The sequence below is a fragment of the Nelumbo nucifera genome, chromosome 1 (assembly GCF_055504915.1).
Source record: "Nelumbo nucifera cultivar China Antique chromosome 1, China Antique-T2T, whole genome shotgun sequence".
Lineage (NCBI taxonomy): Eukaryota > Viridiplantae > Streptophyta > Magnoliopsida > Proteales > Nelumbonaceae > Nelumbo > Nelumbo nucifera.
This window is the reverse complement of record NC_142649.1, coordinates 192,368,587-192,382,545: the sequence shown is the minus strand read 5'-3', so window position 1 is coordinate 192,382,545 and position 13,959 is coordinate 192,368,587. Positions and strand designations below refer to the sequence as shown.

Below are 13,959 nucleotides of genomic sequence, written 5' to 3'. Positions count from 1 at the left end.
CACATGATGACCCTTGGTGAAATTTTCTGCAAGTTGTTCTTCTGAGCTAACATATGGAGTGCACACTTCTCCATTCACAAGTTTTTCTCTAATAAAATGCTTGTCCACTTCGATGTGTTTCGTCCTATCATGGAGGACTGGATTAGCAGCAATGTTGATAGCAGCTTTATTGTCGCAATAGAGTGACATAGGACTGCTAACTGCAAAACCCAGTTCACCTAACAGGTTTCTTATCCACATGATTTCAGCAACTCCATGAGACATAGCTTTGTATTCTGCTTCAACACTAGATCTAGCCACCAAACTTTGCTTCTTACTTCTCCATGTGACCAAGTTTCCTCCTACAAAGGCACAATACCCACTGGTAGACTTTAGGTCATTAACTGCCCCTGCCCAATCAACATCAGTATATACTTCCACCTTTAAATGTCCATGTTTCTGGAACAGCAAACCAGCTCCTTGAAACTTCTTGAGGTATCTAAGGATCCCCTCTGTAGCTTCAAAGTGAGTTGTCCTAGGGTTGTGCATGAACTGAGTAAGGACACCCGTTGCATAAGCAATATCAGGCCTGGTCATAAACAAATACAAGAGTCTCCCTACAGACCTCTGAAACTTCTTCACATCTTTCAAGAACTCCACCTGACTATCTCCCAACTGATGGTTAGGTTCAATTGGTGAGTCAATTGGTTTCACCCCTAGCTTGTCTGTATCTTCTAGTAGATCCAGTACATATTTCAGTTGGGAAATAAAGATACCCTTTTGAGAGCGGGCAACTTCAATTCCAAGGAAATAACGTAAGGGTCCTAGATCTTTCACCTCAAATTGAGTGGCTAAGAATTTTTTCAGTTTCCCAGTCTGCTGTGATCACTATGTCATCCACATACACAATTAAAGCTGCAATTTTCCCTTCACCTTTCTTCACAAACAGAGTGTGGTCTAACTGGCATTGTTTGAACTCCATCTGTTGAACTGCTAAATGGAACTTACTAAACCATGCCCGAGGTGATTGTTTCAACCCATATAAAGATTTTTTTAACCTGCACACTTTCTGCTCACTGCCTTTGGCACAAAAACCTGGAGGTTGGATCATGTACAATTCCTCTTCTAAGTCACCATTCAAGAAAGCATTCTTAATGTCTAATTAGTGAAGTTCCTAGTCAAGATTTGCTACCAATGAGAGAAGAATCCTGATAGAGTTCATCTTGGCTACTGGAGCAAATGTCTTTGCATAGTCCACTCCATATACCTGTGTAAAACCTTTTGCCACCAATCTGGCCTTGTACCATTCAACAGTTCCATCAGCCTTGTGTTTCACTGTGAACACCCACTTGCATCCCACTGGTTCCTTCCCTTCAAGAAGATCCACCAACTCTCAAGTGTCATTTTTGTGCAATGCATCAATTTCTTCCTTCATTGCATCTGTCCATTCAGGTTTGGATAAACCTTATGCCACATTCTTAGGAATAGGGTTATTGTCAACAGAAAAGAGGACTGCACAATATGAAGGTGAAATATGGTCATAGGACACAAAGTGAGAGATAGGATGATTAGTGGTACAAGATCTAACACCCTTTCTCTTAGCAATAGGAACATCAAGATCATTAATGACAGGGGAATCAACATTGAGAGGTACAAGCATATCAATAGAAACAAGTGTACCTAGCTAATGAGAAGGATCGACCTCCGAAGAATCTGATGATGTTGGTTGCATAGTGGCAAGTTCCATAGCTCTTAAACTCTGCTGGCTTTTGTGACGGCGAAGAAAGACACGGAATGGAGGAGGATCAGGAAGAGGAGGTAGTTGACTCTGACCTTGGGTGTGTTTCTCCTTAACCCTACTCTCCCCCTGAGGAGAAGTCGAGAAGAAAGGTTGATTCTCAAAGAAGGATATATCTACGAAGACATATTACTTGCGAGAGGTGGGATCGTAGCAACGATACCCCTTTTGAGATAAAAGATAACCAAGGAAAATACAAGGAATAGCACGAGGATCATGTTTACCCCGAGTAGGGGACAAGTTATGAACAAAGCAACGACACCCAAAAACACGCATTGGAATGGGGGACAACGAAGTTGTAGGAAACAAAAGCTGATGTGGGGCCTTATACTCTAGTAACCGAGATGGCATACGATTGATGATGTACGTAGCACACAGAACAGCATCCATCCAGAAACGTTTCGAAACATTCATATGGAGTAACAATCCACGAGCTACTTCGAGAAGGTGGCAGTTTTTCCTTTCAGCAACACCGTTTTGCTGGGGTGTCCTAGCACAAGAGTTTCATTGAAGAGATCCACTCGAAGCAAAGAATTCCGTGAGATCACTATGGAAGTATTCCTTTGCATTGTCCAACTGGAAAATATGAATTTCAGTTTGGAACTAAGTGAACACCATGCGTTGAAAGTCTTTCACAATTTTAGGCACTTCATCTCTAGATCGTATAGGATAAACCCAAGTATATCTAGAGTAATCATCGATCAAAGTAATGAAGTACTCCATTAGGTATTGGAGTCAATTACCCAAGGGGAATTAGATGTATGAGATGACACATGGAAAGCGGTGGCAGTGTTACCTAATGTAGACGCAAAGGAGGTAGAAGGAGTAGGACCAGAATCAATCTGGCGAACAGTCCTACCATATAACTCCAAATGGTCACAAAAGGAGTTGATAATCTCTTCCTTAGGGTAAGAACTAGGATGCCTTTCCTGAGTTACCATGAGACTAGTCTCTTGAGATGCCATATTAGCTGAGTTATATGTTTTCTGATTTTGCTAAATTGGTTTCTTACCCAAATCCTGTGCCCATTTAGGTTTTCCATGGAGATCCCAACATGTGTCTCTGGTGTGTCTTGTCTTCTGGCAGTGAGTGCACCAAAGTTTACTCTTGTCATCTATTCTCTTCTAAGAATCACCCTTCTAAAAGGAACCTCCGACATTAGTATTTGTACTTCCTCGAATAGCAAGGGCAACTGGCTCCCCCTCTTTACAATTCATCAAACTTCTTCTACTCTCTTCTAACTAGACTAAGGCATAAACCTCCTGAACTGATGGCAAGTCTTTACTTCCCAAGATTTGTACTCTAATGGACTCATATGAAGGGTTCAACCTCAAGAGAAAAGCAAATACCCGTTACTGAGAGACAAGTGACTTGTATGCCTTTGCATCTTCATCATGTTAGACAGTGTATGCCCTTAGCTCCAATCGGAATGATGTACCTTATGACATTTAATGTAAATGAATAAAGTACATATTTGATTCATGTTATTATGGTGTATTTCTGTGTAATACCCTTAAATTGGACACATATGAGACCCGTGTTAGTTTAGATTCTTCACGGCCGTTGGATAGATCTAGGAGATTTATCCTGCCAAGGCTAACACTGATTTCCCGCCAAGTTGGTTGGGGTGGCTTGTCTCAGCTGCCAGGGTGAGACCTGAGGTACATGCAGTGTGGGTTTTCTTGAAACCCTGAATCGGACCAAAATTCTAGTATTGCCCTGGACCTTGGAGATTGATGGGCAAAACTGGAATATTACACCTGACCCCTAGACTCGATTATGATACTGCACTAAGTGTCGGATTGGGCTGTCTTTGATATGCCAATCAGTGAGATCCTTAGAGGGGGTCAAAACCTGGGTATGTTGGAACAGTCCGAGAATTCATCTGAGTGGGTGATCATAGTGACAGGATCAGCCCCTTTGTCGGACAAAGTGAATGATCAGGGATGCACTCCCTCCGATGGAAACCAAAGTTGTCGGTAGTCGATTTCAACCGTTGAAATTTGTTTTGCAAAATATATTTATATAGAGATATACATATATATATTATGGTTTCAAAATGTTTGCAAAAGGGAGAGGTCATCTCTTGTCGGGCGGTGTTTGATCATTATGGCCTGAGAGGTTAAGTGTAAGATAAGGGATTATCCTTATCTCTTAAGGCTATAAATAGAGGAGGAGGGCGAACCCCAATTCATCCATCAGATTACAGATTCAAGAGAGAAGACAGCACCAGTTGGACTGACGCCATCTTCTGCTCTTGCCTTCTACTGTTGCCGCCATAGCCAATTCGATCTCCACCTGTAGGAGCGATCAAGAATGGTTCTTGATATCAGTTTTTGGAGAAAAACTGATCTGAAGTCGTGCTCACTCGCCCTCCATCAGATTCTTGGTGAAGAATCATGTTCTTGCTGAAGGACCACCCTGCTGATTCTGCTCCACCCTACACTGTGTCATCTTCAGTGGGAGAAGTCTTTGGAGATCTCCTTGGGCGTGAACACCTTTATTGGGAGTTACTACTACTCTGCATCAGGTATATCCCTCTCCTACCTTTTTGGTTTCAGATCTGGTCTGGTTTAGGGTTCAAGATTGATCTTTGAAAATGCAGTTTTCTAAAACAGGGAATGTGATTCCCAGCTGGGAGAGAGAGAAATTTTTGAAATTTCGCCCAACCTACCTGCAGGGTTCGGTTATCCATATGATGGATCTCTCATCCCTTCACATCACACTTCCAATTCACATTTTGATAGTGATCCAGTTCTTTCCAGATCGATATCATATCTGAGTAGTACACTGAGAGACTCCTCTCCGCCTGCTTGCAAGTAGAGGATTCAACTTGCAGTTTGTATATCTTGGCATAGTGCCTTTGCTTTGAATAAGTAGACTTTGCTTGTTCCCATATTTCACAAGTTGTTTCAGCCCACATGAATGTCTTTCTTACCTGTGGCAGCATGGAAACCAAGAGCCATGACATCACCATACTATTTTCTTGGTTTCACCTATCATATTCAGCACTTCCATTCTTCGGTTCCTTCACTTTCTCATTAATATATCCTATTTTCCCCCTGGCAGTGATGTAGAGTTTTATTCCCTTAGACCATTCAAGGTAGTTTGGTCCATCGAAGGGGATTACAGCCATGGGAAAACTCATATCCATTCCCCCACTCAGTCCATTATGACTTCCTGAAACCCCCGAAGTAGCAGAATTCTCAGAGGACATGGTCAAAACAGAATTTCAGTCTCAACACTCGACTTAGGATCCCTCCTTTCAACAAGAAAAAAAAATTCTCCACACACGTACTCAATCCACACACAAACTACGGTTTGGACTCAATCTGAGTACAAAACAGCACCAACTTCCAAACAAAAGAGGCAAGACCAGACTGATTTCAGACCTGTATGGGTTAACAATCCCAACCTACCAACCTTCCAGAATGTCTAAGAACATTAATCATCAGGAGAGATCCTTAACACTTATAATCAAGCCAAAAACTGGAGCTAACAGGTCATTCATGAACTACAGTCACCTTTTCGCAGGTACAGGATCACACGATCCAAAAAAAAGGAGGTATAAACCTCACAAAGGTCTGACAGCATTCAGCAGCCCAAATTCGTTGGATTTTTTTCTTGGTACATGACCAAGGAAGGTAAAAAAAGAAAAAAGAGAGGACTGTTCCAGTCATAGATCTGTTTTGTTCAAACCAGATTCAGTTCTCTGTTCTGCCCAGATTCAGCAAGCCGAAAAAGGAAAGAAAGCTTGTTCGATCTGCTCTCACAGTCAGTATTCCCGCTCTGATACCATCTTGACAGTGTGGCTGGCCTGAAATAAGAGAGAAAGGGAAGAGAAGAAGAAGAAAGAAGGGAGAAGAGCAGAGGAAAGATTGGCGACCAATGGAACAGTGCTGGCAGTGCCAGCTTCTATTAGTATTTATAGGGCATCTAAAATAAAAGGGAAAAAGACCCTTGTTCCCCAGCTGTAAGTAAAGTACAATAACAGAAAATAAAAAAGGCTTTTAACCAACCAAACAGACCCTAACAAGACAAAATTAATAGACAAGAAATAAAAATAAACTATTTCAACATTTCCTTAACAAGAAAGGATTGCCCAAGACTGTCAAAGGGTTGAGCTAAGGCTTTGAAAAACGAGGCACAAGTAAAACTACTAGAACGAGAAAGGGTCCAAATCCGAAAATCCAATTTTGATCAAGAAAACCTTTGTAAAAGTTGAAGCAGTGCCAAGGCATTGTCCATATCCGAGTCTATAATTCCCCTCCTAAAACCCAAGTCCCATTCAAGCCAAGAACCCACTACAAAAGAAGACATGAAGGTGCACAAACTCATTTTTATAGTTAAAGATGGAGAACAAAGAAGGGAATTGATCTTTTAGTGGCAAACCCACTCAAACATGTTCCCAAAACTTTACAAGATCCCCAGAGCACAGGTAATACCTGAAAACTTATAGGAAGGATGGTAGGATGGCATGTATAGATTTCCAAGGAAAAGCACTAGTAGCTCGAGCCATCACTCCTGCATTCCAGCCCTAACCCACCAGCCCATGAATGCTTAAAATCACATTACCCACAATTTATCACTATCCACTGGCAATCTCCATAACCACTTTCCTAAAAGTGCCATATTCCTCTTCTGAATGTTCCTAATTCCTAAACCACCAAAGCTCCTACTACATACAACTTCCAAGCTGCCCTAGGCCATATCTTTGCTACTCCAGTTCCCGCAAAAAATCTCACTAGTTTCTTCAAGCCTCTTGCACATCCCCAATGGGATTTTGAACACTGATAACAAATAAACAGGAATGCTGGCCAAGGCTGATTTTATCAATGGAATTTTGCCACACAAAGATAGATAGTTCCTCTTCCAAGAAGCTAACCTCTTTGTAAATTTGTCAACCACAGGGTTCCAAAAACTTCCACTAGTCGGGTTATCTTCCAAAGTAAGGCCCAAATAATTCATTGGCCATTAGGAAACTTCACAACCCAAAATAGTAGCACAATCTAAAACCTCCCTCACATCCATATTGACCCCTACTACACAGCTCTTATTAAAATTAAATTTTAAATGACATTTGCTCAAAGAGTTGAACTACCAATTTCAAATTTCTCACCAATCTGAGATCATCTCCCTCACAGAATAAAATCGTATCGTCAACAAATTATAAATGAGTAATAGGCAATCTATTCCCTCCCACTCTCCACCTTCTCACCAACTCTCTCAAATCTGCTCTATGGATTAACTTCCCTAAGACATCAACAACTAAGGCACTAAGGCAACAAAAAGGGGGAGAGAGGGTCTCCCTACCTAATTCCTCTAATAGCTGGAAAATGATCCACTACAATCCCATTCACCAAAATTGAATAGTGTCAAGTTCTAACACACCCTTGAATCCATTTACACCACTAATCTCCTCACCCATAGTTTCTCATCAGTTCCATTAAAAAGGACCAATCCACTAGGTCATAGGCCTTCTCCAAATCAAGATTATTAAACCCTTTTTACCAGTTCTTTTCAACTCCAGACTCTATTAGCAATTAAGATCTCATCAATAATCTGCCTATTCTTTACAAACTCCTAGAAAGCGCTCATGCTTAGAAAGTCCTTGTTCATAAATTTAATATCAAAACCAGTGTTTTGAAAGGCATGTGAGCCTCGAGCATTAAGACTAAGGAAAAGGCCTTGAGGCTCAAGCATAACAATATAAGGCACAAACCCCATACCTTGAGACTCCTTATGCCAATAATATGTATTCTACACGTTAATTGAAAGCCTAGGAAACCAGGCACCCTTGGCTGAGCACCTTGCCTAAATGCCTTGCTTATAGCAACAAGATGCTTACCTAGCTAACTAGGCACATAGGTGATAAAAACACATTATACACATACACTTTATTTTAAAGTCATACTACTGAAACTTAAAAGATATAAGGATTTTCAGAAGCAACAGCAAACTATCCCATCGACCTATTTGGGAGTTACCCAGTTTTTTCATTTTGGATCCTCCTCTTGTCATCAATAGTTCCCTGCAACACCAGCATATTTTTGAAGGAAAAGCAGAAGATTTCTCAAGCTTTGCATGGACGCTAGCAGCCTGAACTTTGGACTAGGTTTTCTCAGGCTTTGCATTCAACTTGTTGGTATTTTGGGTGTAGAGGATGGCAAATTATGAACCATTACAGCAAACTGTAAACTATCACTTTGATAAAAAGTTATTGTAAAACGTCTTTTTATACACCTTCAGGTTCATACATATTCATAAATTTTATGAGTACCTATTAAAAGAATGTTAATCAGGGACCACCAAGAACATTATTGATTGCAAACTTTAGGTACATCTCTCTTCTAACCCCCCCCCCAATTAACAAGCAGTAAGACATGCAACACCCAGGGGTCTAAGAATTAAATCTAAGAGCATGAACTAAGGCACCTACACCAAAGCAAAAAAGAACAAAAAATCAAAAACAAAGTGTATCAATATGGAGAACAAAAGTTTATTTATCAATAGGGAAAAACAGATAAAGGCTGTAGATTCCTCAATAAAAGACAAAGGGGAATAATGTTAATCTTCTCATTTGTGCAATAATAAGTGCATTTATTATACTAGCCAAAGAAATGTTCAGACAAGTTGAAATTTAAAAACTATTCACATAATAAAATCGAGTAGAAAAATATCAAAAACACCAACAGAAAATAAGGGGGAGGAAATGACCTACTATCAAGAGGAACAGCAAAATTGTTCAAAGCCAACACACAAGATACTGACTGCAAAATGACCAAACAAAAAAGAGATATAACGTCTGGGGCAATATCAAATATAAGATTAAATAACATGAAATAAAAGTTAAACAACAGATAATAATATTAAGCAACAATTAAAAGCATGCCAAATTTACTACAGAAATCAAAATGCAGAGATAAGGATAAAGGACCACCTGACTGTGATAATGGATGGTGTTTGAACCAATTACAAGCACTCCACCAATTGGAGAAGGAACAGCAAGAAGCTTGTAGGCATCATGTGGAAGATTCTGATGACAAAACAAAAAGAACAGGGATTATCTGTATATGAGGTTTTTTTTTGGGGGGAGGGGGGGAGATGAGAAAACTAAGAGGTCACACATTACTGCAGAACAGAAACCTTAGTTTGTTTTTGTGTTCATGATAGAATCAAATTGTTCCTGAAAGGCAGGATGCCTATATCACCATAATAATTTCTTTTATGGATTATCATAGTGATAAAATATATTTTTTTTATAAATATTACCATAGTGATAAAATATATTACGAAGAGAAGAAATGGAAAAACAGGAGTAGCTATGCTAGACCATTTATTTCTGAAATTGTACAAGTAATTTAACTAGAATCTCAAATATTGACACTCTTGTTTTCATCAATAACAAGGTTTAAAAAGGTAGACTATCATGAATTACTAAGGAAAACAGGAGTACTTGATTAGGGCCTCAAGGACTCAACTCAACTTGGAGTCCATTGAATTATTAGTTACATATCCTTTGAAAGCCTTCAAAACTTTTTGATTTCATTTCTGAAGTACTAAGGAGTCTTTTCATCTTGTTTCAACCAACTTATAATTATTTTTGAATCTCCTCCAATTATCAGCTTCCCAACCCCTATCTCCACAGATTTTTGCAACCCAAGCATCATTGCATTCAACTCAGCTTTTGTGGAATCCCCTTCTCCAAGTGGTCCTGAAAACAAATCCACAATTACTCCACTTTCATTCCTTATCACCCCTCCAATTCCATATGGATCTGGATTACCAAAACTAATGCTATCAAAGTTTAATTTAAGGAAGCCATTCTCAGGTGGAACCCAATTCCTTAAAGTATTCTTCTTAGAAGAGGATGAGGCTGCAACTGTTCCCCAATTTCTGATTACATCATCAAAAAAGCCTGAAAATAAATTCAAAGACTTTACCCAATGTACCACCTTTACCAAAATGCCTTCTATCACAACTTCTTTTCTTTTCATTAAAAATTCTTATATTTCTTTCCTCCCAAATTGTCCAAATCACTGCTGCCCTCGTGCATCTCCATAGTACTCTCCCCCTTCTTTTTGGCCACCTGAAGGTAGCAGAATCAAATAACCTATCCAAACTATTTGGGGTAATCCACCTGCAACCAAAAAGAGAAAAAAAAACAATCCCAAATACAGCAAGCAAAAGGGCAGTAATTAAAGAAGATGATAAGCAGTTTCACCGCAAGATTCGCATATGATACACCAATTTGGGAAAAGGCACCAGCCAGGTCTTATCATAGACGCACTATTTGTGGGGTGGATCAATCAAGTCTGGTATCCCCATTAAATTTAGATGGGTTCAGTTTCAGTTGATCCAAACCCATACCACACCCAATCCAAATCCAAAGATGTCCCTACTCACTAAAGTAATGGAATAAGAAATTTAGACAAAAGCTGTAGATTTTGGTCTCATTCAATTGCCGAAACGTTTGTTTTCCAGAAATTGGGGGTTGTTCAGTAGGACCTAAGGATGTCAATGGATCAGGTTCATCAATGGTTTTAGCTTAAACCGAAGTACTGAACCCAACCCAACCCAATCTGTCTAAAGAAAATAGAAATCCAAACATGATCCAACCTGCCCCACAAATGGTGCACCTGTACTCAACCCAGGCTATTTTTACAAATTTTTCAATGCTATATGTCAATGGATGGCTCTGCTGTGAGGCAGCCTTGACCCAAACCCAACCCTAACCTGATAGGGTCAGCTCAATGCCTCTACAGTGCTATAAAAAGACATTTGAAATTTGCTTAAAATAATGAAAACTGTTAAAATTGAAAAAGTAATGTGTATTAAATAATTCAAAAATAGTAAACAAGGCAAGGTGCCATTTTTGAAAAAGAAAACAAAAGAAAATTTTAATATATTATCCATCAAAAAAAGCTAAATATACAAGACTATGCAAATCTAGATTCTGAGAGACAAAATATTTCAAAATTACATGTTAGGTCAATTAATATGTTATTAACACAAAGGCTGTAGCCTTAAAACATTCAATTCCTATATAGTCCAATGAGTCATTTGATAATGGCTGGATTGGCTGAGTTAAATGATTTGTTTCTCTACCTTTCAATGAATAAGATAATTAAATAATAAAATAATCATGGGTATACTACTGACCAGCTGAACTACAGCTTCAGCCTTCAGACATTAAGGGGGTCATAACAATACATAATAACTTATTCACTAAAAGACAAAGCAATAAGTCATTCAGTTCACCCACTTCATCTGTCATCAAATGGCATATAATTGTTTAAACTCTAAGAGACTCATTGATAATGGCTAAAGTGACTGGTCTAATGATTTATTACCTTGTCTTTTGATAAAGGGCAGCCCTTCACGAGGCTCCCACCAATGCAGGGTCTGGGGAGGGACAGATGTTGATGCATAAAATAATTAAATAATAAAATATTTGATGGTATAGTAACCGACCCAATTCCAGTTTCAGTCATTAAGAAGCTTGCAACCTCCTCAATAACTTCCACTAAAATACAAATCAATAAATAATTCAGTTCAGCTACTTCAGCCATTTAGTGTAATTGAACAGTCTCTAAACATCATGCAACACCCCACAATATAGTAAATTACACATTTAACAACAAATCCAAACTATAGTTCATCAAAATACAGCAACAAGCCAGGAAAGGACATGTGTTCAGGCAGGCACAACCAACAAGATGAGCCTCACCCATGAGCCAAGTATCACAATGGTGCACCTTTTAAAACACTAGCCTCATCTCAACTGTATTTGCAGTCAGCAACACAAATATGGACTTATTACAGTATGATTATATGAACTGTATTTGATAATGGAGAAAGCATACTTACAACAGCAGACCATATGAGGGGATGTTGTTTCAAGGTGGTGCTAATACTAAGAGCAGAAACCATGCATGTGTGATGCTTCCATGAGACACGACCAGCCCAGGTAAGCTCTCGTTCATGAAGGATTACCATCACAGGCTCAATATACCCTTCATGGTAAGAAACATAAAATAAGACAAACAAGTATTAATGAATGACAAACTCATTCTTGTCAAGTCATAATTTAATGAATGACTTAATACAAATCTTAGTCTACAAGTTCAAGAAAAAAAAAAAAAAGAAAAAAATTCTCCAAACATGCAGTTAAGGATTCCAATATAGACAATCAACCTTGCCCAGACATATCAAGGAATAACAAGACAAATCGAAGCTGTCCCATTGGATACGGATGATACAGGAGCATTCAGCCTATAATAAAACATTTTTTGTGCTGACAAAAAAAGTCCAACTGACAGTGTTAGATCCATAAATTCGCAAAAGACTGATCAAACTAGAAATATGATTCTTATCTTTGGAAGCACCTAGGCACAAATGAATGGAATTGCTGTTGTATAGACTAGGGCCACATTTCAAGGAATTGGTCCATGATAGTGGGATCATGTTCAAGAAAGAGGAGGGAGGCTTGTGCATGGATAAAATTGAGCAGGGAATTCTTAAATTGAATTTTGATGGCAACAGTGTTGGAAATCCGGGGTCTTCCGGTATAAGGGGCATGTTCAGAAATAAAGAGGGAAATTTAGTTGCAATATATTTGGGCCCAATTGGTAATGGGGACTCAACAAGGACTGAATTATAGACTGTGGAAATGGGTGTGTCCAACCTAATTACAGAAAAAAAAAAAAGTGCTAATAAGCTAGTTGATGAATGAGGAAAAAGCTATTTGAGCATACAGAAATCCGATGAAGTGAAGTTCTTGACTAGCAACATACAAACTAAGGTCCAATGAGTTAGTAGATAGCTGGTTCTATGCTCCATTGGGTTTTCTGGCCTGAATTGCAAAATGTGTATTGGAGGAGATAGCTGGTGCGATGCTCCATTGGGTTATCTCTTATGCTGGATTATCTTCAAAGTTGCATACTTTTTGTAAAATGTGTATTGGGGGAGATAGCTGGTGCTATGCTCCATTGGGTTATCTCTTATGTTGGATTATCATCTTCAAAGTTGCATATTTTTTCTAATATGTTTCTGTTAATCAAAAGGTAAAAGTATTGATCCAAAAAAAAAATTATAACACAATAAACAAAGTATACCATGCACTAGAAACTTGTTTAAAGATATCATTCTTTCCATCTGTGTTTTAAAAGTGCAAAGGCCATTTTGTGTTCAAGGTGCAAGGCAAGGCACGCACTTTTTGAAGCAAGGCACAAAGTTAAAAAAAAAATCCCAAAAAATGGCAAAAAATGTAAATAAATCAAAATAAATTAAGAAAGTATTAAAAATAGTATTAATTAAAAAACCAAACATTAATTTGAAATAATACTTATTCATATTAAAATATATGTTTTAAAAAGCTTAATGATTTTAAAAAAAATGTTTTAAAAAGCGTATTAACTCAAATTAAAAGTGAATTATGCAAAAACAAAATAAAAAATAGCATACAAAACAGCTCAGACTAAAAAGACAGGAGGCCAAGTTGAAGTTTGACAAATTGGCAGTGGTGGGAGAAATTAAATGGAGGCAAAGAGCCAAAGTAGCTTGGCTGAAAGAGGGGGATAGGAATACACATTTTTTTCACAAAATGGAAAATGCTAGAGCTAGAGCTTCTGTAATTACTAGATTGGAGGGGGAGGGCAAGGTAGGTATCACTGAGACTGATATGAAGTTTGTGGCAACAGATTTTTACAAGAAGCTGTATAAGGAATCTTGGTCTTTCAGACCTTTTCCTAGATCCCTTCCTTTTAACAAGTTGAACGAGGAGCAATCTTCCCTTATTGAGGGTCCCTTCTCTAAGGAGGAAATCAATGAAGCTATCAAGTCGTTGACTGATGAGAAGTCTCCTAGCCCCGATGGTCTTAAAAATCTCTTTTATATTAAATGCTGGGATGTGGTGAGACAAGACATCATGAATGTTTTCCAAGATTTTTTTGAGAGGGGTTCTTTGCAGAGAAGCCTGAAAGATTCATCACCCTTATTCCAAAGATTGAAGGTGCTGTGAATATTAGGGATTTCAGGCCGATTAGCCTTCTACATAGTTTCTATAAAATCCTAGCTAAAGTGCTTGCTGAAAGATTAAAAGGAGTACTTGGTAGTGTCATCTCAAACAACCAAAGTGCTTTTATTCCAGGTAGGCAGATGCTAGATTCGGTTCTTATTGC

At 38.6% G+C, this 13,959-nt stretch overlaps 1 protein-coding gene across 1 annotated transcript in view; it reads right to left on the bottom strand.

The window, feature by feature from the left end:
- The window catches only part of CPSF160 (cleavage and polyadenylation specificity factor 160), a 98,990-nt gene that overhangs the window by 72,676 nt on the left and 12,355 nt on the right, over positions 1-13,959 (bottom strand). Inside the window, exons 5-7 of the mRNA XM_010279097.3 lie at positions 11,648-11,793; positions 8,718-8,813; positions 8,495-8,547 (exon numbers count right to left, since the gene is read on the bottom strand). Of these exons, the coding sequence (XP_010277399.1) occupies positions 8,495-8,547; positions 8,718-8,813; positions 11,648-11,793 (295 nt within the window). The remainder of the gene's footprint in view (positions 1-8,494; positions 8,548-8,717; positions 8,814-11,647; positions 11,794-13,959) is intronic.